Source organism: Gopherus flavomarginatus, chromosome 15 (assembly GCF_025201925.1).
Source record: "Gopherus flavomarginatus isolate rGopFla2 chromosome 15, rGopFla2.mat.asm, whole genome shotgun sequence".
Taxonomy (NCBI): Eukaryota; Metazoa; Chordata; order Testudines; family Testudinidae; genus Gopherus; species Gopherus flavomarginatus.
The window spans coordinates 1750553-1774709 of NC_066631.1; the positions used below are offsets into that span (position 1 = coordinate 1750553).

The 24157-nt window shown below is 45.1% G+C and overlaps 1 protein-coding gene across 1 annotated transcript in view; it reads right to left on the minus strand.

Moving 5' to 3' along the window:
* The window catches only part of HORMAD2 (HORMA domain containing 2), a 69456-nt gene that overhangs the window by 37969 nt on the left and 7330 nt on the right, over nucleotides 1–24157 (minus strand). Inside the window, exons 5-10 of the mRNA XM_050923849.1 lie at nucleotides 21733–21796; nucleotides 16058–16094; nucleotides 14401–14421; nucleotides 11283–11350; nucleotides 6442–6593; nucleotides 5190–5437 (exon numbers count right to left, since the gene is read on the minus strand). Coding sequence (XP_050779806.1) covers nucleotides 5190–5437; nucleotides 6442–6593; nucleotides 11283–11350; nucleotides 14401–14421; nucleotides 16058–16094; nucleotides 21733–21796 — 590 coding nt within the window. The remainder of the gene's footprint in view (nucleotides 1–5189; nucleotides 5438–6441; nucleotides 6594–11282; nucleotides 11351–14400; nucleotides 14422–16057; nucleotides 16095–21732; nucleotides 21797–24157) is intronic.

Sequence of the window (24157 nt, forward strand, 5' to 3'; positions counted from 1 at the left end):
GGGCCAGATTTTTAAGAGGTCAGCACCAAAAGCCGGGGCCAGATTTTCAAAATTGCTCAGCTGCCAGCACCTCCCACCGTGATATTCATGGACAGATTTTCAGATCAACCTACACTGAACTGTGACAGATTTGAGACCTGGGAAGTGTAAAGAGTTCAAACAGTGATGCTGAAATGTGCCATATTGGCATGGACTTTTGGGACAATAAGCTGCTGAATTTCCTGGGAATCCTTGGGGAATGGTTAGTGCAAATTCCACAACCGCATTTATGCAAAAACTCAGCCTTTTGAAGCTATGCCCTGAGGAGAGGGCCATTGGTGACTGCTGACTACCTGTTCCTAGAGATCAAAGGCCCAAGCTGTATAAATAAACTGCTGAATTGTCCAGGTGGGTCTGGTTCCTGATCTAAAACCTGATAAACACATAACCAAAGGGGCAAACTCAGCGTAGGGTTTGAAAGACTGACACATACCAGAGCCCTGACCTCTGATAAGTTTTTAGTATGCATGTAGGTTCTTTTATTGTTTTTTATATGTTTTCTCTGTAATGCTTTTGCCCTAAGAATAAATGCAGTTTGCTTTGTGAAAGTGGTTGGTGACTGGTGAGCATTGTTTTGGTCCCTAAAAAATGAGTAAACCACAGGTGCTGGACCCCAGTCAGACCTGCTGGAAAAACCACAGTGAGGTGCAGAGGGATAGCAAGCCCAAACCCCCATCTGAAGGAAGAGAGTGGCAGGTCTCTCCCCAAGGAGAGGTGATGACTGGGAAGCATAAAACCTAAAGTGGGTGCCCTCGAAAAAGACCAGGGGTGGGTAGGTGGGTGAGGGACAAAGGTGCAGTTAACCTAGAAAACTGTGACACCAACACGCTGAGCTCATTTGAAAAATCTGACCTCTATGGCTCCCCATTTTCCATGGTTAGTTATTGGTTATGGGAGCACAGCATCTCGCTGAATGATGCCAAGCGATGGAGAGGCACAATTTGTACATTTCTCTTAAAAGGCTGGGTACAATATAATGGGAATGGTCTCATACTGGGGTAGGAGGAGTGTGGGTTTGTGTCAGACAGAGCTAGTGGAATACAGTCTCCACCATCTTTATTTAACTCACTGGCAGGTTTTCAGGCAGCTCCTCTAGACACATGTAGGCACAGAGATTACAGCAGCTAGATCAGAGGTTCTCAAACTTCATTGCACTGCAATGCCCGTGACAACAAAAAATACTACATGACCCCAGGAGGGAGGACCAAAGCCTGAGCCCACCTGAGCCCCGCCACCCCATGTGAGGGGAGGAGACCAAAGCCCAAGCCCAAGGGCTCCAGCCCCAGACAGGGGGCCTGTAACCTGAGCCCTGCCATACAGCGCTGAAACCCTTGGGCTTCGGTCCTGGGCGGAGGGGTTCGGGATTCGGCTTTGGCCCTGGGTAGTGCGACTTGGGCACCAGCAAGTATAAATAAAGTATAAGCCAGTCCTGGTGACACAAACAGGGTCACGACCCACTGTGGTATCCCAATCCACAGTCTGAGAACCGCTGAGCTAAATAATATATTTCTTCTATTTCCTCTTCCCAACTCTTTCAGCGGGAAGGTCTGAAGGTCCAAGTTTGGACTCTGCCAAATATAGGCCATATATGGGAGGCCTTTCATCTTGGCAAGGCAGGAACCAAGTCCTACACTCTCCAGTCCTTATAGATATTAGGGTTTTAGGCCTCCATTTCCTACACATAATCCCTTTAATTTCCTAACCTACTAATATGTAGCTCACCCAGGTTCACAACATAATCCCAGGAATACACCCTAGTAATCAGATTCATGTGATATTCTCTGAGCTGAGATCTCCCATGGCAAGTGACCCTCTAGACTGGCTCAAACTTACTCCACCATTTGTAGACACATTTGCTGTGCAAGGAAGGGATAGCTCAGTGGTTTGAGCATTGGCCTGCTTAAATCAAGGGTTGTGAGTTCAATCCTTGAGGAGGCTGTTTGGGGACTGGTCCTGCTTTGAGCAGGGGGTTAGACTAGATGATCTCTTGAGGTCCCTTCCAAACTTAATAATCTATGATGTTCTACAAATCCCACTAAATACTATGTAATACAGGTTGATAGGGCCTAATCCAAAATCCACCAATCATTGGGACTCTTTTCATTGACTTCAGTGGGCTTTGGCTCAGGCATGTAGAGAGGTACACACACAGAATAAAACTTCAGAGAGATAAGAGGCAGAAATTCATATTTTGATTTGACATGAGACTTCACAATTTTGAAACTGTCATTATTTGTACACATTGGAGTCTCTCTTGTTTTAGGCCTTTGGAAGAAGAATAACTATTCCAGAATAAAGTCACTTTTATTTCAGAATCCAGTAACCATACAGGGAGTTATTTCAGAATAATTATTCCATTATAGCTATGTTGGTCAATAGCCCTGTATAGACAAACCCTTGCATTTGGACTGTAGACTCTTTAGGGCAGACTGTCACTTCTTAGGTGTTTGTACAGCAACTAGCACAGTGGCGTCCCTGCTCTATGTTTGAGGCTTCTAAATGCTACCAGAATAATGTCTGTGACAGGGTTAGGCCTGAGCTGTACAAGACACTAATGTGGAGAGGGTCTCTTCCAGATCTCCTGATCTAGAAGACAGACATGGGAGAAGTAAAGGACACACTGGGAAATCCAAAGAAGAGAACACTATTTAAAAACACCACCACGCCTTTATATTGCACTTTTCATCTGTAGACATAACAGCACTTAACAAAAGAAGTGATCATAATTATCCCCATTTCAGAAATGAGAGAGCTAAGGCACAGGGAGTTGAAATGACTTAGAATCATAGAATATCAAAGTTGGAAGGGACCTCAGGAGGTCATCTAGTCCAACTCCCTGCTCAAAGCAGGACCAATTCCCAACTAAATCATCCCAGCCAGGGCTTTGTCAAGCCTGACCTTAAAAACCTCTAAGGACGGAGATTCCACCACCTACCTAGGGAACCCATTCCAGTGCTTCACCACCCTCCTAGTGGAAAAGTGTTTCCTAATATCCAACCTAAACCTCCACTGCAACTTGAGACCATTACTCCTTGTTCTGTCATCTGCTACCACTGAGAACAGTCTAGATCCATCCACTTTGGAACCCCCTTTCAGGTAGTTGAAAGCAGCTATCAAATCCCCTCTCATTCTTCTCTTCTGTAGACTAAACAATCCCAGTTCCCTCAGCCTCTTCTTATAAGTCAAGTACTCCAACCCCCTAATCATTTTTTTGCCCTCTGCTTGACTCTTTCCAATTTTTCCACATCCTTCTTGTAGTGTGGGGCTCAAAACTGGACACAGTACTCCAGATGAGGCCTCACCAAGGTTGAATAGAGGGGAATGATCACATCCCTCAATCTGCTGGCAATGCCCCTACTTATACAGCCCAAAATGCCATTAGCCTTCTTGGCAACAAGGGCACACTGTTGACTCATATCCAGCTTCTCGTCCACTGTAACCCCCATGTACTTTTCTGCAGAACTGCTGCCTAGCCATTTGGTCCCTAGTCTGTAGCAGTGCATGGGATTCTTCCGTCCTAAGTGCAGGACTCTGCACTGGTCCTTGCTGAACCTCAGATCACCCAGCAATCCAATGGCAGAGCTGGGAATCGAACAGCAAGTCTCCTGAATCCCAGTTGAGTGCTCTAGCCACAGTAATGAGATGGAGAAGAAAATGATGTTATTTACCCAAGGAATTAAGGTTTCAGAGTAGCAGCTGTGTTAGTCTGTATGCGCAAAAAGAACAGGAGTATTCGTTGTCACCTTAAAGACTAAAACGCAACAATGAGTCCTGTGGCACCTTAAAGACACATGTGTCTGACAAAGGGGGTATTCACCCACGAAAGCTTATGCTCCAATACATCTGTTAGTCTTTAAGGTGCCACAGGACTCCTTGTTGCTTTTTACAGATCCAGACTAAGACAGCTACCCCTCTGATACTTAGAGACTAACAAATTTATTTGAGCACAAGCTTTCATGGGTTGCAGCCCACTTCATCAGATGCATAGACTGGAACATACAGCAAGAAGATATTTATACATACAGAGGACATGAAAAGGTGGAAGTAGCCATACCAGCTGTAAGAGGCTAATCAACTGAGATGAGATATCATCAGCAGGAGAAAAAAAACTTTTGAAGTGATAATCAAGATGACCCATAGAAGGTGTGAGGATACTTAACATGGGGAAGAAGTAGAGACTTTAACGAGAACCAGGCCAAAATCTATTCTCAGTTATGAACATGCAGTCCCACTGGCATTCAGCTCAGAAGAAGTAATTTAATGCCAGAAAAGGCACATGAGATAATTCTGATATGATAGCATTTTAACGTTCACTTTGCACTGATGGAAATGATGCCACAAGGTTCAGGATAATGGAAACTCAGATCCTATGGATTTTTGAAAAAGCATTTTTCAATCTGTTTACACAAGAGGGTGAAGACAATCCAGAAAAGCTAGATTATTTGGCTAAAAACAATTAGCTCCCTGAACTGATCTCCTCCACAGATTCTCATTCTCAGATTGTGCACTCAGAACAAAAACCTGATACAACTTACACGTCAATGTTAGGTCACGGTATTACTGGGGACAATTTTAAAACACTGGTCCACACATAGACCCAATAGACAAGAAGAACCAGGATGGGTCTATGGAGAAGTCACATTCAGAGACCATAAATTACAGCTATGTAACCTAGTTTCCCATCATTCTGCCTTCCTTCCTACATTGCCAGTGTGAAATCCTATGAGTTGTACCACTGATTTCAATGAGGCCATGATTTCACCCCCAGTGTGCAAGACTGGAGACATTATTATGATGTCCAAAACAAGAGTTTTAGCACCACCAAAAGCTGTACAGTTTTTCATCCATGGATCTTAAAGCTCTTTACAAGGGTGGGTCAGTGTCATTAGACTCATTTTGCAGATGGGGAGGATGAGATACAGAGAGAGAATGTGGCTTGCCGATGAGTTAGTGCAATGTTAGGAAAAAAACTTTAGGTCTACTGACTTAGAGCACCCTGCTTATGCCGCTGCAGCACTGCTGCCATACCTCAGAATACTGCTAAGCGAGAACCGGTCAAAGCTGGAATTCTTAGAAAATGTAAGGGGAGACAATAAAGACAAAGCTCACTCCCCACAGTAACTGCTGGTGACTTGGAGCCATTTCCTTACCTTGGTACTACTCTCTTCTTCGTCACAATCTAGCCCTTGATGGGAGATCTCAGTAGGGCCATTCTCCTGGTTCAGGCTGCTTCCCAAAGTCCTCATCCTCTTGCTCTCAGTTGTCACTCTTACTTTCAGGATATGAAACCCAGTGGATATGGACCCAACTTTCAGGTTGACAGGGTCTCCATCAAACAACAGGTTATCTGGGCTGCTGTCTTCCTTAAAGCCAGGGGGCTGGTAATCATCAGGAGTTACTGCACAGGGAAGAGTGTCCTCAGTTGATAGACTAAACTCTAAGCCACTTTAATCTGCAATAATGGACAAATCCAGAACCTAGCGCAAGTAATTAGGCGGGGCTCTGGATAGATTCAATTGGAGTGTGAAGTGCAAAGGAAACATCCTCCCCAGGACATCAAAGCTTCCGCAGCCCAATGGCAGGAGAAGCCTCCACAAGTCTTTCTGCAGCCCCCTGTTGCCCAGATATACTTGGGTAACCCCACTATCTTCATATTCTCCCCTCACTTACATCATCTAACCCAGCTGAAGGAGTCCACTTTACATCACCTAGCCTAGCAATGAGCTTGTAGAGGTGCAGTTGGGCAGCATCTGCCCTACAGAATCTTTATTATTAGTGAAAGAAAAGAAAGAGACCAGTTTAATCTCAGATTGAAGTTTGTGGGGCTGGCGTCAGGAGGAAAAAAAATCTGTTTATGGGTAAACTTGCAGTGGTGGCCTAGTAGAAACCTCCTGCTTCGTATGCAAATTAAAATCCTGGCTAATCTCTTACAGAAGTGATACAAATTCTGTGCTATGATCTATTATGCAAGATGTCAGATTAGATTATCGGAACGGTCCTTTCTGGCTTCAAAGTCTATTAACAGCACATTTGGTCTGGAGTCACTGAGAGATAATAAACTTGGGACTCTGTGATGCCATTTATACACTCACTTTCTGGAGAAATAACAACCTAGCCAAGTATGTTTGCTCCTCATACTGAGGTAAAGGGAAAAGTTGTGTCCCTTTTCCATTGGCCAGCTGTATTTCTTAAAAGTTTGTGACTACTTCCTTAAAAAGCACGTGTCACATCTTTATGCACTGAATGGCATTATTCTATTTTGCATGCTGCCTCATCACAGCAGCTTTCTGGGTCCAGATTTCACCTATCTATTCTTTGTTCCTTTTTACAGTGGCATGTGTTGCTCATGGGAATTAACAGGAGGGGAAATCAGCTTGACAAGACAGACTGTTCTTCACTTACCATCATTGTAGTAGAAGAGTTTCATGGTGAGAGTAATGTCATTGGGAAGGGGCCCGAGGTTCTGCATTAAGAGGTACAGCTTACGGATCAGCAGGATGCTGCCTTTCTTAATCTCTTCACTGCTCACCCCTTTTGCAAAGCTCATTTTGGTGCTGGAGCCAAAACAAAAGGGCAACTGAATCATTAATGTCCAAACCCCAATTAAAAATATTCAGCTCCCACTGTTTTGTCTTGCACTACAGTAACAGAGCTTCAGTGTTTTATGTAGTCCTAGCATGAATAGGGAAGTGACACAGACTTTCAACAGTGGGAGATGGCATGAAGGAACACCATAGTCCATAGTTAAGAATCGTGTAATCGACAAATGAACAGATATTGTAACTGGGGCAATAAACTTCATTCTACAAGTGTTGTAATTCACTTGTTTGTACATGACTAAGTTGGGCACAAGCAGGCACAATACAAGTGCCTTTCACCTACTTGACTAGCTTCTAAATAATTTTCTTTTAAGGACTGGGGGGAATTGAGTGAGAATCACATGTAGAGCAAACTCAAAGAGGTTATGTTCAAGTCCGTCCTGTTCTAACTGAAGTGTGTTGAATGCCCTAACTTCAGTCCTAACATTACATGCTAGTCCAGAGATAAAATTTTCAAGAGTGCCTAAGAGACACAGGACTCTAACTCTATTGACTCTCATTGAGACTTGGGCTCTTACGTGTAGTTTATTCACAGAACAGGACATTTTAATATAGCCTGTAACCTGTTTAGAAAGTCTTTGAAAGCACACAGGCTTGCTACCAAAAGATACCAAAAGTTGAGATGATTTAAGAAAAGGTGTTTTTCTGAAAAGATAAAAAGACGTAGCCTTAAGTATGTCTAGTGAGTAGAGTTTAATGTCTGTAGGAGAATCTTGAAGCTTACAAAAAAATATTGGTAAGGCAATAAATTGACTTATATGGAAGACCAAAACTACTTTTGGTAAAAAATTTGGATGATGCCTTAGAGTAAATCTGTCCTTATGAAACAAAGTATACAGAGAATCAGCCACCAAATCTTGAATTTTGGTTACCCTGCCAGCCAAGGTGATGACTACCAAACACAAAGTTTTAACAGAGAAGTGATAATGGGAACTATGGGAATGGCGAACCGCGGCTACTGCAAGCTGCAGGGAGCTGTGCCTGCAGACGGTCAACATAAACAAAATGTCTCGCGGTCTACCAGCAGATTACCCTGATGGGCCACATGCCAACAGCTGCCGACCCCTGTCCTAGTGACTGCAGCAGTCATTCACCATACTGCAGTGTCAGACATGCGGTGAGGCCTGCAGAGCTGTCTTGGCCACCAACTGGCCTTCTGTAGCCACTGCCTTCAGTTCACCTATGGTCTCCTGAGGAGGTTTTTCAGACAGATGTAAAATCTTTCCCCTGAAGAAAATTGTTGTTAGCCAATAAGGCTTGATTATCAGCTATGCGAGTCTGCAAACTAGCAGATGAGTAAACTTTTCTCCCCAGAAGATCCATCTGCTTGCGCTCCTTGTTCCTGGGTTTAAATTTAGGGGGCCCAGGCAGCTTAGAGCTTTCCTAAGTTATCATTACAACCAAAGACCCAGGGCCTGGGTGTGTAACAAAGTAGTCAAACCCCTCAAAAAAGTACAAATGATCTGCCCTCTTATATGGCAAACTCAAGAATGTCTTTCATTAATAGGCATGGTCCAACAACCCTGAGACACTGGGTGCAGGATGCCAAGAAGTTATGAGACCTCTCCTGGACATTCTCCAGGAGAATCTCTAAAGTACCCATCATTCTTTTAAGCAGGTCCTCAAAGGTCCTAATGTTGTGTATTGTGGACATATCAGACAGAGTCATGGTCTTGTCAGATGGCCAAGGAATAGGCTGGCCCTTGTATTCCTCCATGAGGACTTCCTCACCAATTTGCAGGAGCTTCTGATGAGATGAATGAGACTCCCTGAAAGAATCACTAAGAGAAAAGGGCAATTTTACTCTGGATCTTGATGAATCTATTGAAATCCTGGGAGCGGGTGGGCTTCTGAAGGCCTCTTCCTTAGCCTAAAGGGAGGAGTCAATAAACCCAGGGTTCAAGTAAAGGCAGGGGATAACAAATGATTAAACAGGAATGGGAGTGATGGTCACAGGGCAAAAAGCAGGAAGCCAGAGGGGGACGCTGAGCAGGTAATCTCAGACAGAGCCCACTGCTCCTCAAAGGTGTCCAGGGAGCCAGTGGACGCAGCCCAGAGGAACTCTGCATGGATGTGTGTGCAAAGCAAGAAATAGAAAAAAACCCACAATCACAGAGACTTCCACGTCCAGCATCTTCCTCCTGGTATGGTGGATGGCCAGCTTGGCCAGTGCCAGGAAGAAGTTGACCAGGAGGTCTTGCGACTTCATGGGGCCATGGATAGGGTGTGCAGACATCAGAAGGTGCTCGGAAAAGTGCAGCCAGAACCTGAGGAAAAGGTACTGGAGGAGCCAGAAAAGGGGCTGAAGGCTGGTGCATTTGAGACAGATATGCACCAGGATTTCCCTCATGCCACAGAAGGGGCAAGCGGTCAGGAAGGGGGCTGTACCACACCAAATACACGCCTGTGCACACTGTTCCATGAAGGAGCCATTAACTAATATTCCCAGTGGGCCATGCAACCAAGGCGGAATACAGACAGACCCACCAGGGCTCCTCACCCCCCACAGATGGTAGGAGGTCCTGCCACTTGGGGTCAGGAAATTAAAAGTACAGAGCACGAGCCTGTACAGCTGTGTCCTAGGCATGGTTCAGAAACGCAGAGGGGGCAGCTGGAGGGGCTAGCAGGGACAGGCACTTGATGACAAGGTCTGGAGGGCCAGGGGCAGGTAGGGAGCATCCTCCGGCAGGCTGGAGCTTGACACAGATGAATAAGCAGTCAATGGAAGAGGTTGAGGTCTCCACAGAAACCAAGAGGGCCAAGTTTGCAAACCACATGGGAAGGGCATATGGTACCACAAATGTGGAAACCAGGGAACGAGGCCTTTCTGAAGCACTCCTTCCAAGGCTGTTCACATGTTGCTAGGGGAGGTGGAGATCTCCTAGAAGGGCTCCTGATGCCATGCAAAGATGAAGATGCAAATGTATAAAATTCCTTTCACAGAGGAGCTGATTTCTGAGGTGTAGAAAAGGAAGAGCCTCACATCTGACAGCATGAGAGGTAGTCACCAACACCACAGAGGTTGGACATGGAAAAAATTTCATCTTCTGAACATTCGGCTGTGGTACCAAAAGAGTCCTGGGAACTGGAGATAAAGGAGAGAAATCTAGCAATGGGGACTCCTGTTCCAAAGTGATAGTAGGTGATGTCAAAGCAACCTTAGTGGATGAAGAAGGCAGCACTCATGACTCCAAGATATATGGTACTGATGCCCACATTACCAGGATAATGTCAGTCACCGAAGGCATAGGATGTAGTATCGTAGCTAAGGAACATGATTCTCCCAGTCTTTGAAGATTGACAATACCAATGTGGTTTCAAAGGAGCCATTTTAGACAAGTCCTCTTCTTTGTTAGTACCAGGGATAACAATCAGTGCTGAGCCCTGTCTGGAGATCTTTGTTCTTTCCTGCCTCTGGAACTACTGATTGACCTGAGGACAACTGACAAGACTCAGAAAGCTAGACAGCAGCATGAAGTCTTCTGAGGACAAAAGATCTGTCTCCCAGAGAGATGTCTCTTATAGCTGAAGCACTCATTGAAACTGGTTTCAAAGCCAGAAGAGACTGTTCCCAAGGGGGTACCTCACAGTCAGACACACTCCACATAGATCTTTCCGTTAAAAATAATTTTAAACAGGCATCATGACCCCTCTGTATGTGCTTAGAAAAAGAGTTATAAATGGCACACTAGCTAGGGATATGAGACTCCCCTAAACAGTCTCTAGATGCATCATTGGCAGGTACAACAGTCTTGCAGGCAGGGCAGATTTTAAAGCTCAGACCTATTCCTTGGTACTAAGGCAAGACTCATAGAAAGCAAAATTGCTTTAATTTGTGTTTGCTTGTTTTAGCAGCAAGCTTAACTAAAACTTATCAAGACAATACACTAGCTCCAAGCTAACTAACTATAACTCTAAAGTACTAAAAGGCTAAGAGGAAGCAAGAGGACACTATGGGCTGTGACTTGCTACCATGGGCAGTAAGAAAGAACTGAGTAGCTGCTGGGGTGGCCCCTCCTTTTTCACTCTGCTGTAGGGGTCATATGAGCACCATGTACAGCCCCAACAGGCACGGCCAGCTAAAAGATTCCAGGCTCACACACACAGGGCACATACACCTACAGTGAGAGTCGAACAAACGTTTGAAGAACAATCCTTATGATGTTGATATTATGCTGCACCCAAGGGTGGTCATTGGCAGCCAGAGAGTGAACATGGGACTTCTGAATTTCAAAGCATGAGACTACGGCCTGAAGTACAACATCCTGCTATGTTAGCCCAGGCTGCAGCAGGCTCATCAAATTCTATGTATAGCCCAGCCACCACCGGGGCAGGGGCGGGCAGAGCACTGCACAGAGTGGACGTGGGATACATCAATCTTGTCCTTAATTCAGCTTTGCTATATCAAGGTGTTACAGCACATGTATTGTAATATGTAACCTCATCAACGCAGGAGTTCCGAACCAGCAGGATGCTGAGTGCCCTTAATTTCCACTGAGTTCAATGGCAGATGAAGTCATTCAGCACCTCATGGTATTGGAGGGGTTCATGATACAATCGCAAGGGACAGTTTTTGCTTTAAAAATGTTTTGATAAAGCAAATTTCTCACTGTGTATTTTTCAGAAATAAAACAAAGCCATTACCTGACAATGTCCATCTGGGGCCCGTCCTTTGTATACTTGAATTTGAACTGATACAGCTCAGTCACCCTCTAGACATTCACAAAGGGAGCAGAAAAAAACCAAGTCTTTCAGTAACATGTTCCCAAAAAAAGCTCAACAGATCATGCAGGAAACTCTCTGGTGTCCTTGCTTCCTCACTCCTATGCCTGTCTAGCAGGATCAAATTACTGATTAGGCCTCATTTTGATCTCAAAAATCATCTGCAGATTTTTGTCAAACTTTCTTAAAAGAAGCAAATGCAAATTCACTTCTGGGCTGAGAAGAAACATGAGAAACTCCAACTCAAAAGGAAGCTGGGGGAGAAAAATCAGGAGCCACTTAAAACAGGAGGCCATAATGCAAATGGCATGTTAACTAGAGCTTACACTAGTCATGTTGTGGTTAGGGCTGGTTGAAAATTTTGCATCCAAATGGTTTTTCAATGGAAAATTGGGTTTTTGACTAAATAATATTTTTTTTGCAAAAAGCGTCTGCTTTCTGCAATTTTTTTTGGTCAAAAAGTTAGCCTGAAAACAGAAAAATGTCAATTCTGAAATGCTGCCGCAGGTTCTCATGGAAGTTGTAGTTCAGGTGCCTCTTGCTCCCATTTTCTTCTAGGACAAGGCTCCCCAGCCAGACTATATCTGCATGATGCACCCTGGCCATGCAACTGTTATTGCCAAGAGGGACCTGCAATGCACCTGGACACACCCTTCCCTTGCCAAGAGGGGACCTGTGGTGCATCATGGGAGATGCAGTCCTACCAGGGAACTTATAGAGGTGAATGGGAGCATGAGGTGTCGGAACTACAACTCCTATGGGACAGCGACAGCATATCAGAATGAAAATATTTCAGTTTTTGATATTTTGCTGAAAACTCAAAATTATCTGAGGAGAATAAGAAACCATAAACAGCTCTGATGATAACACATTTCAAGAGCATTTCGGTAAGGTTTTGGAGGGGAATAATAATCCCAGCTTTGGTAGCCAAGTATACGGACTAAATTCTTGCTCTTCTTCCATAAGCCACACTGGGGGGCGGGGGGCAGTGGAACAGTAGTGGATGAGCAGAGGTTCTGTCTTTACATGACAGATGAAGACATAATGTCTCACGGGGCAATACAGAGCAAGGTGATATTCGCCACTGTACAAAGGGACTACCAAGTGCTTTATGCACCACCTATATCCCAGGGCTGAAGTGGTGAGTAGGCCTTGCAGTGGACCTCTCTGATCAGACTGAAAGTCACCCTTTAACAGTGCCGCTGACAGCTGGTGCATAAAGGAACGGTGTGCATTATCCCCAGCTCCTGCTTCTGGTCTTCAGCAGAGGGGAGCAAGGTCCTACCTATGCCCCTGAGCTACCCAACAAGCATCACCAGGTGCAACAGACAGGCCAACAGCCTAGTGTTCAACAGGGGCACTTGATCACTTTGCCTGGCATCTGTGTTGGTCTGCTGAGGTGAAGGAATAAGAGAAAGAGGTAGCTTATGTCTCCTCGCTTGACCATGCATACCTGTCAAATCAAGGCAGCATTTAAACCTATGAGCCCATTCTCAATATAGTACAACTCACCCCTACAATTTATTTCTCCCCTAAGTAGAGCTTGACTCCTTCTTACCTGTGGCTCCGTGGGATTGGTGTAAATCTGTTTTAAGAAAGTATAGTGAATGCATCTTTCTCTCTGATAAAATGTAGCAGTGAGAAGTAATCAAACAACTGAATCTCTATCATGCTCTAAGAACAAGGGGTATGTCTAGACTGCAATCATGAGTTGTGATTACGGTGACCACCCGTCCCTTTGCTTAAGGGATGTCTCTTGACCATTTTAAACATTAAATTGATGCTTATGATAATTGCATTGTATACTGGAGGCCAGCAGAAATGTACACTTGATATGCTAAGGTAAATCGTGTTTCCCTAAAATGTCCCTTAAAACAAAGCACTGTCCCTTATTTTTCATGTGGCTTTCCCTTATTTCCATCCAACAAAGGTGGTCACCCTAGCTGTGACTGCAGCTTGAACTACCTAGCTTTAATCTCGCTAGTTTGGGTATGGGAACAGTGAAGCTGCTGATTTGGGGCTGGCTTGTATAGCCCATGCCAATGCTTGCAATGACACACCTTCACTGCTCCGGAAGCAAGCTCTCCATAAAAGATCAAACCATAGGACCATCTATACAATAGCCTTCCTCTGGCAGCAGCCAATACCTGTTGCTGCAGAGTAAGGTGGAAAAAACATCCATTATATGAAATTTTGAAGGGCTCAGGGGAGATCTCATCCAGACCCTCACCAGCGATCAATAATGCCCTCATGAATGAGGATTAGTTACCCAGATCTTTGCTATGGTGTCTAGAATACCTACAAGTGCTTTATAAAGGTATGTGTCGGAGGTTGGCCATGCACAATCTCTGCAACACTAAGGGTCCCAATGACAACTTGCCAGAAATCTGAGGGCTAAAGGGTTTATCGCATCAGCGGCAACGAGAAGGCAACTGAAGAGGGTGCTCATAGAGAGGGGAAGGGAAGGAGGCAATTGCCCGTTTCTGTTTGGGGTATAGGAAGAAGGAAGCAGCAATGTGAAGCACATGGCAGTGCTTGTAATCAGTATCCTATACCTAGGCTCTGACTATACTACAGACTTGTGCTGGCACAGCTACAGCAGCCAGGCGTGTAAAGAAGCCTCTGCAGTAGAGGCAGCTATACCAGCAAAGCTGTGCTTTTACTGTATTGCTTGCTGTGCTTGTGGGGGTGGTTTTAATCGAGTTAGATCCACACTAGGAGCACTTTGCCAGTATTATATACTGGTATTCCTATACCAGTAAACTGTTCCTAGTGTGGACATGGCCTTAGTAATTTAAGGATGAATATTGTGCACCACTGATGGAGGCAAAAGCTGCATCCAGCAAACGTTCCCATGCAATCTAAGAAATAAGCATTTATCTTGTGATGAGAGAGGTTATTGCTCTAAACTGAGGCTAACCCCATTGCCATGAGCTCTGTAAGTACAGACAGAGATGGGCAGAAGGAGCCTTGGTTTAACGTCTCATCCAAGCACCGTGGGGAAGGAAAACACCTTGCTTTCATTTAACGGATGACTTACTGCCAGGACAGCCATATGTAACTGAAAGAGAAAATAAGAGCCTAGTCAAAATCTAAGTGCCTAGTGTAATTAAGGAATAAATACATTCAATGGTTTGCGAATCAAGGCTTTTCTGACAAACCCTTGCTAATTCAGATGCACTTGGGTGCAACATCAGTGACACCCTGTGGCCAGTTTTATTAACTACATCAGGGGTCGGCAGCCCGCAGTTAGCTACCAGGTTTCAGTCTTTGATCTCTGATATGGACCTCATCACAGACACCTACACCTTGTTCACCTATGGACTGCACTATAGCAAAGAACTGTACTAGAGAGTAGCCTTGTAAACCACTTGAAAGCTTTGGCTAGAGAAAGCATTAGTTCACTTGCTTACTGAAACAAAGGAACTGCCTCAATAGATCAAACTAGTGATCCACCTGGCCCAGTACCCTCTCCCTGACACTGACTAGCACCAGATGCTTCAAAGGATTGTGCAAAAAATCTGGGAGTGGATAATGGAATAACTGCTCACAGGAGTTTTTTTCGTAATCCCTGTCAGTTAGAAGTTGATTTATGTTCTGAAGCATAAGGGTTTGAATCTCTTGTAAATGGTGGAGACCATTACTTATTTAAAGCTGACTGTTTGAATTGTCAGTAAGCGAGTATTTGAGTTCAGAACATTTCACATCATTTAATCTATAACAACAGTAGAATTGACATAGACAAGCGTCAGTCTGATCAGCAGTGCAGATACCTGATTTAGGCAAGAGTCATTCGGCTATAGATGAGAGTTAGTCTGATGAACAATGCTGATACACAGACAGCAATCAGCCCTTTGTATTTACAGGTCAGATTTTTCCTCAGATTGAGTAAGTGAGGGGTGGGAATACTAAAAAATGTGCATTTATTCTGAAACCAGGTACTCAACCCTTGTATTTGACAGAATACAAGAAGAAAAGAAAATCTAAACTCAGGGCAGGTCTACACTTAAAACGTTGCATCGTCAACAGGAGGAGCTTTTCCATCAACATAGCGCTGTCTACATGGAGTGGGGGGTGGTTGGTTAGTATAACTATGTCGCTCAGGAGTGTGGATTTTTCACACCCCTGAGCAATGTAGTTATACTGATATAAGTCTGTAGTATAGACCTGGCCTCTCTATGGAAAACAGAGATGACAGTAAAATGAAGAAAATGGAAAAGAGAGGAAAGAAAGGCAAGGGGACAGGAAAAGAAGGGGAAGGAAAGAGGGAGCAGAGAAGAATATGGCAAAAGAATGAAGGCAGGGAGAGAGATTTGCTTTGATTGACAGAATCTGCATCCATCCATTAAAGAATGTAAATGTAGAACAGAGAATGCGGAGGAGAATCCTGCAGACTGCAAATTAATGTGGAACCTATTCACAACAAGCAGTTCTAGACACTAATAATAGTTACTATGCTACGCTACCTAAAGGAGTAAATGTCAATATCACAAACACACAGAGCAGCTTTCCTTCCTTCCCTGTGGCACAGATCTCTATTGTGTACTTGTTCTGTATGTGCAGTTTCCAGTGGGATCACTGGCGAATATATAGCAGAGATGCTCCCTGCTGGAATACACATGGAAAATTGGAGTGGAGTTTTGCCCATTGTTTGTGAAGAAGGAATATATTACCAAAATAGGAAACAAAAAACTTACGTAGTTCTTTTCCAAAGCATCAAAGCAGCCCTGAATCCTGCCAAGAAAGAAATGTTAGTAACTAGTCATGCCAGTCTAGGAGCAGGAAATCCTCACTTACTAGATGGAGTTTAGAGTGCACATTTACAAGCATTAAGCAGCACAGAGCTCACAACATTTTTAGCTTTTAAAGATCTCTTCTCCCCTCCATATGTGTGCACAGTTTATACACTAAGGCATCTTATTACCAGGCATCCTGGAACTACTCAAAACAGTAAACACGACTGGGTAGTAATGGCCAGATCTTTGGCCCCATTCTGCCCCTTTGTGCAGATGGATCCAGTCAGCTGGGTGTTCCTTTGGCAAAGCTGCGAGGAAGGAGGCATGGCTGGAGTGCTGCTGCAATCATAGAATCAGGCCTGGTCTACACTACGCGTTTAAACCGATTTTAGTAGTGTGCACCTGTCCACACAACGAGGCCCTTTATATCGATATAAAGGGCTCTTAAAACTGTTTTCTGTACTCCTCCCCAACGAGAGGAGTAATGCTGAAATCGGTATTGTCATGTCGGATTAGGGTTAGTGTGGCCGCAAATCGATGGTATTGGCCTCCGGGCGGTATCCCACAGTACACCACTGTGACCGCTCTGGAAAGTAATCTGAACTTGGATGCACTGGCCAGGTAGACAGGAAAAACCCCGCAAACTTTTGAATTTCATTTCCTGTTTGCCCAGCATGGAGCTCGATCAGCACGGGTGGCGATGCAGTCCCAAATCCAAAAAGAGCTCCAGCATGGACCATACGGGAGATACTGGATCTGATCTCTGTATGGGGAGACAAATCTGTTCTATCACAGCTCCGTTACAGAAGATGAAATGCCAAAGCATTTGAAAAAAATCTCCAGGCTGTGATACAGAGTCCACAGCACAGTGCTGCGTGACAAGCATAATGGAAAGCCAAAGAATCAAATGGAAGCTCATGGAGGAAGGGAGGGGGGACTGAGGACTCCAGCTATCCCACAGTCCCCGCAGTCTCTGAAAAGTATTTGCATTCTTGGCTGAGCTCCCAATGCCTGTAGGGTCAAACACATTGTCCGGGGTGGTTCAGGGTATATCTCATCAATTACCCCCCCTGCCTCCCCCTTGAAAGAAAAGGGAAAAAAATTGTTTCTTGACTTTTTTCAATGTCACCGTATGTCTACAGCATGCAGCTGGTAGACACGGTGCCGCGGCACTGAACAGCAGCATCCTCTCTCCTCCCTTCCCTGGTGGCAGACGGTACAGTACAGAAGGACTGGTAGCCGTCCTTGTCATCATCCCATGAGTGCTCCTGGCTGGCCTCAGGTGAGGTCAGCTGGGGGTGCCTGGGTAAAAATAGGAATGACTCCCGGTTATTCCCAGCAGATGGTACAGAACAGCTGGTAACCATCCTCATCATAGCAACTAGGGGCTGAGCTCCATCAGTCGCCCCCCCTTTCATGTCTAAAGAAAAGATTCTGTACTGCCTGGACTATCATAGCAGCTGGAGGCTGCCTCTCCCTCATTTTATCTCACTAAAAAGTCAGTGTTTCTTATTCCTGCATTCTTTATTACTTCATCATACAAATGGGGGGACCCTGCAACGGTAGCCCAGGAGGGTTCGGGGAGTAGGGAAGCAATGGGTGGGGTTGTTGCAGGGACACCCTCTAGAATGGCATGCAGCTCATCATTTCTGCAGGATCTGACATGGAGCAGCTGTGCTCTCTGGTACACTGGTTCTCTAGTACACTTGCCCCATATTCTAGGCAGGACTGACTCTATTTTTAGATACAACATAAAGGAGGGAATGACCCAGGGGGTCATTCCCATTTTTGTCTTCGTGCCCCCGGCTGACCTCAGCGAAGGTCAGCCAGGAGTACCCATGACAGCAGCAGATGGTACAGAACGACTGATAACTGTCATCTTATTGCCAATTTACAATGGCATGGCAGATGGTACAGAACGACTGGTAACCATCTCTGCTACCTTGCAAAGGCAAATGAATGGTGCTGTGTAGCGCTGCAGTACCGCCTCTGTCAGCGGCATCCAGTACACATATGGTGACAGTGACAAGGCAAAACGGGCTCCATGGTTGCCATGCTATGGCGTCTGCCAGGGCAATCCAGGGAAAAAGGGCTGTCATAACATTTTTTCCCAGATCTGGACCTTAGCGTCCAAAATATGGGTGTTAGCATGAAAACCTCCAAGCTTAGTTACCAGCTTGGACCTGGTAATTGCTGCCACCAGCTAGGAATTATACAGTGCCTAGCCCACTGTGGTCTCCCCAAAACCTTCCCTGGGGAACCCCAAGACTCAGATTCCTTGAGTCTCACAACAAAGGGGAATAAACCAATTCCCTTCCCCCTCCTCCCCTCCAGGTGTTCCCTCCCTGGGTTCCTGGAGAGATATACAGAAGCAAGCTCCGTGAATCTAAACAAAGGGATTCTACCCTCCCTGTTTCAAGTCCTGGAAACACAAGTACCAAGAGAGCTAATCTCTCTTCCCCCCCACCCAGAGGGTATGCAAAGTCAGGCTTAGTAAATCTAACACAAAGAGATTTTCCCCCTGACTTCTTCCTCCCACCAATTCCCTGGTGAGCTACAGACTCAATTCCCTGGAGTCCCCACTAAAGAAAAACTCCAACAGGTCTTAAAAAGAAAGCTTTATATAAAAAGAATGAAAAAGGACATAAAATGTAGTCTCTGTATAAGGTGACAATATACAGGGTCAATTGCTTAAAGGAAAAAAAAATGAATAAACAGCCTTATCCAAAAAGAATACAATTTGACACATTCCAGCAACTACACACATGTAAATACAAAAGAAAACAATATAAACCTATTGTCTTACTATCCTTGTACTTACAACTTGGAAACAGAAGATTAGAAAGCCAGGAGATAGAAAAATCACTCTCAGAGCTGAGAGGGTCAGACCCAAGACAAAGAACAAAGAACTCACACCCAAAACTTCCCTCCACCCAGATTTAAAAAAGTCTTGTTTCCTGATTGGTCCTCTGGTCAGGTGTTTGGTTCCCTGTGTTAACCCTTTACAGGTAAAAGAACATTAACCTTTAGCTATCTGTTTATGAGAAGGGCGCGAAATGATAGTCTGCCGCTGCTTTCATGGAGGAAGGAATGAGTGACGACATTTATCCAGAATCACCCGCGACACTGTTTTTGCACCATCATGCATTGGGATCTCAACCCAGAATTCCAGTGGGCGGGGGAGACTGCAGGAACTATGGGATAGCTACGGGATAGCTACCCACAGTGCAATGCTCCAGAAATCGACACTAGCCTCGGTACATGGACGAACACCACCAAATTATTGTGCTTTGTGTGGCTGTGTGCATTCGACTTTACACAATCTGTTTTACAAAACCGGTTTATGTAAAAGCGGAATAATCCTGTAGCGTAGATGTACCCTCAGAGAATATCAGGGTTGGAACGGGCCTCAGGAAGTCATCCAGTCCAACCCCCGGCTCAAAGCAGGACCAATTCCCAACTGAATCATCCCAGCCAGGGGTTTATCAAGCCTGACCTTAAAAACCTCTAAGGAAGCAGATTCCACCACTTCCCTAGGTAACCCATTCCAGTGCTTCATCACCCTCCTAGTGAAATAATGTTTCCTAATATCCAACCTAAACCTCCCCCACTGCAACTTGAGAACATTGCTCCTTGTTCTGTCACATGCTACCACTGAGAACAGTCTAGATCCATCCTCTTTGGAACCGCCTTTCAGGTAGTTGAAAGCAGCTATCAAATCCCCCCTCATTCTTCTCTTCTGCAGACTAAACAATCCCAGTTCCCTCAGCCTCTTCACATAAATTGTGTACTCCAGCCAGAGGCAACCCTAGCTATTCTGGGGCCCTACGCAGCCCCCCCATGGGGGGTGCTCTGCGGGACAGGAGCCGGGGGGCTGTCCCCAGGCCGACATGGGCCCCAGGCCTCCGCAGGGGCTGTCCCCAGGCCTCCATGGGAAGGAGGGGGTTGGGGCTGGCTTCGGGAGCAGGGGGGAAATCAACCCTCAGCACTCATCAGTGGCACGGCTGGGACCGGGTCTGCATTTCCCACCGCGAGTGAGTGCAGGCCCAGCCATGCTGCAGAGCTCAGGGGAGTGGGGGCACGGCTAGGGCGGAGCAGGGGTGGGAAGGGGTGAGGCTGGGCAGGGAAGGGGCAGGGCAGGGGCGGACAGGGCAGGGGCCCTGGGCAAGAGCTGGAGCTGGGGCTGGAGCAGCACGCTGCTGCGCAGGGCACCAGAAAATTTGGTGCCCTATACAGGTGTGTACTTTGTGTATGGGTAAGGACGGCCCTGGCTAAAGCCCCCTAATCATTTTTGTTGCCCTCTGCTGGACTCTTTCCAATTTTTCCACATCCTTCTTGTAGTGTGGGGCCCAAAACGGGACACCATACTCCAGATGAGGCCTCACCGATGCCGATTAGAGGGGAATGATCACATTTCTCGATCTGCTGTCCATGCCCCTACTTATACAGCCCAAAATACCGTTAGCCTTCTTAGCAACAAGGGCACACTGTTGATTCATAGGGTACACTGTTGACTTTTTATTATCATGATTTTAGGCTGCTCTAAACTATCCTGAGACAGTGCAGAACTGGCTCCAGGACTGGAGAACTGTATATGGCTCCTCTGCAGCCTCCTCGTCTTTGCCTAGTGCTTAAAGGACACAGCAGTTAACTGAGCCATGAGTATTTGCAGGATTGGGCCCTTACAGTATTTAAACAAAGAAGTGCTACACTCCCTATAACAACTCCCTCAGCTGATAGTAAGGAGTGATGCCATGTTTCTGAAACCTGAAGACCAGCTCTGTATAAGCTTGAAAGCTCGTCTCTTTCACCAACAGAAGTTGGTCCAATACAAGGTATTACCTCACCCACCTTTCTCTCTCTGTTTCTGAAATGCATATAACTCCAGAAAGCTAAGGGCCTAGTTATGCCCCCAGAAACAGACAACTTCCAGTGAAGAGGAAACACTGCACATACTAGTTAAAAATCAATCAAGCATAAACTTTACTTTAAAAACTAGAAATAGCAAATATGTAACCTATGGAAATAAGTAATCACAACTTTGTTTAGAGTGAGCCTCATTCCTCCCTTACCTGCTTTGTTTGTTCACTTGAGGGCCTGATCCTGCTCTCATTGGGGTCAATGAGATCACATTTACATTGGAAGCTCGCTGGAGAGGGACCATGTCTTTGTTATATAAAGTGCCGAGCACACACAGCTTTTATAATAAATCAATGGGAATTGCTTTGGCAAATCCAATAGCATTGGCCCTGAAGGATTTCAAATTTAGGAAGTAAAGGCGCGTGGTACAATGCCATATTGCTGTTCAGCATAATCTTGTCATAGGATTTGTCTACACGAACAGCTAAGACAGCGGAAATCTGAGACGTAAATCAACTCCACACTAGCTTGCTGCAGTCTAACTGCCTGAGTGCACCTTGCTGACGTGGATTAACAGCTCTTTAATGCATCTTGAGCCAGTCCCATTTCAAAGAAGTCTAGATCAAAGCGCTCCAGCAAACCGTCAATGCGTACCAGCAGGGTGCACATGGACAATTGGAGTGCAGCAGACTAGTGCAGGATAGATTCAGACCCCAGCTTGTTGTAGTCTAATTGTTTATGTAGGCAAGCCCTAAGTTCCACTGCTATTCACTTACCACTTGACTATCTGCAGTGATCCCAGGCAGCTTTTGTCTTCCCGAAGGATTTTTAGACAGAGGTCTGCAAAACAAGAGTTAGCATATAGTTACAAAGCTTATCTGCAGCCACTGGGCAAACACTGAAATCTAGTCAGTCAGCAGCGTATGAAGTATTTTATCGGGAAACACTTTCTGAGCTGGAAGATTGGTTTTAACAGCATCCCAGGTGGGCTGACACAGGCTCACTGCTGTAGTTTGAAATGCCAAAGACCTTTGCTGAGATACACTGAACACTTCCAGGAAAAAGTCCTGGAGTTACAGATGTATTGAGTGTGGCTTCATTTAGAAACGCCAGCATCTTCCTTTCTTCTTCCGTTCCCCTCAACCCCCATTCTCATTTCATTCTGGCACCTTTTAGTTCTGCACTCTAATGTTCACTAACACAAAAATAAGCTAAACAACTGTGCTCAAAATGAGCTAATGCTGTGATGTTTCTCCACCGGGCTCCTGTGGCCCCTTCATCCTCCAAGTTTAGGAGTTACGATCCACAAGCAGAAAACTCCTAAACTTGAAGCCAATGCTGATAGGCCAACCACAGAGGTGAATTAATGCCTTGGGGCCCAATCCTGAAGCTCCCACAGGAATGAGTGGGTCAAACATCGAGATTCTTGCTCAGAAAGACACTTGAAGATCTGAAATCTGATCAGAAAGACTGATGACCTTTTGGATGGAAAAATCAAAAGTCAAATTTGGGATTTCCTCTTCCCTCCTCAGCAGGCCATAATGAACAAATGACCAGATTTCAAGATACTAGCTCTATGGGAACACAGGAATGAACTGTACCCCATCTCAAGCATAAGTCAAGGATGATAAATATATAAAGCTGGAATATACGGAGTCACTACCTCTCCTCACCTTCAGATCTTAACTTAATATAAAGATGCGAATGAATCAAAGTTTCATCAGTTGGCATGACCTTGCCACAAGTTTCACAATACCTTGTGTTTTTCTTAAAGCCTCATCTCTGAAGCCACCTGATTATGTGAAATATCAGGGGGTAGCCATGTTAGTCTGTATCCACAAAAATAACAAGGAGTCTGGTGGCACCTTAAAGACTAACAGATTTATTTGGGCATAAGCTTTTGTGGGTAAAAAACCCACTTCTTCAGATGCATGGAGTGAAAGTTACAGATGCAGGCATTGTTATACTGACCCATGAAGAGAAGGGAGTTACCTCACAAGTGGAGAACCAGTGCTGACAGGGCCAATTCAGTCAGGGTGGATGTGGTCCACTCCCTATAATTGATGAGGAGGTGTCAATTCCAGGAGAGGCAAAGTTGCTTTTGTAGTGAGCCAGCCACTCCCAGTCCCTATTCAAGCCAAAATTAATGGTGTTAAATTTGCAAATGAATTTTAGTTCTGCAGTTTCTCTTTGAAGTCTGTTTCTGACGTTTTTTTGTTGAAGAATGGCTACTTTTAAAGCTGTTATAGAATGTCCAGGAAGACTGAAGTGTTCTCCTACTGGCTTTTGTATGCTAACATTCCTGATGTCTGACTTGTGTCCATTTATTCTTTTAAGTAGACACTGTACAGTTTGGCCAATGAGGGGCACTGCTGGCACACGATGGCTTGTATCACATGAGTAGATGTGCAGGTGAATTAGTCCCTGATGGTGTGGCTGATGTGGTTGGGTCCTGTGATGGTGTCGCTAGAAACTAGAAACTGCAGAACTAAAATTCATTTGCAAATTTAACACCATTAATTTTGGCCTGAATAGGGACTGGGAGTGGCTGGCTCACTACAAAAGCGACTTTGCCTGTCCTGGAATTGACACCTCCTCATCAATTATTGGGAGTGGACCACATCCACCCTGATTGAATTGGCCCTGTCAGCACTGGTTCTCCACTTGTGAGGCAACTCCCTTCTCTTCATGTGTCAGTATAGAATGCCTGCATCTGTAACTTTCACTCCATGCATCTGAAGAAGTGGGTTTTTTACCCACAAAAGCTTATGCCCAAATAAACCTGTTAGTCTTTAAGGTGCCACCAGACTCCTTGTTGTTTTTTGTGATTATGTGAGAATCTCAGCTTTCATTTAAAGAACAGGAGTACTTGTGGCACCTTAGAGACTAACACATTTATTTGAGCATAAGCTTTCGTGGGCTAAAACCTTTCATTCACAAAATCTCCAGATTGTGGAGAAAATCTGACCCCTAATGGCTCAAAAAACAGAAGGCAACTATAAAAAAACCCCTGACATTTATTATAAAAATCCAGTCTCGTGATTTTGAGGGAGCCTGATACATACACCTCTACCCTGATATAACGTGACCCAATATAACACAAATTTGAATATAACGTGGTAAAGCAGTGCTCCGGGGGGGCAGGGCTGTGCATTCCAGCGGATCAAAGCAAGTTCGATATAACATGGTTTCACCAATAAC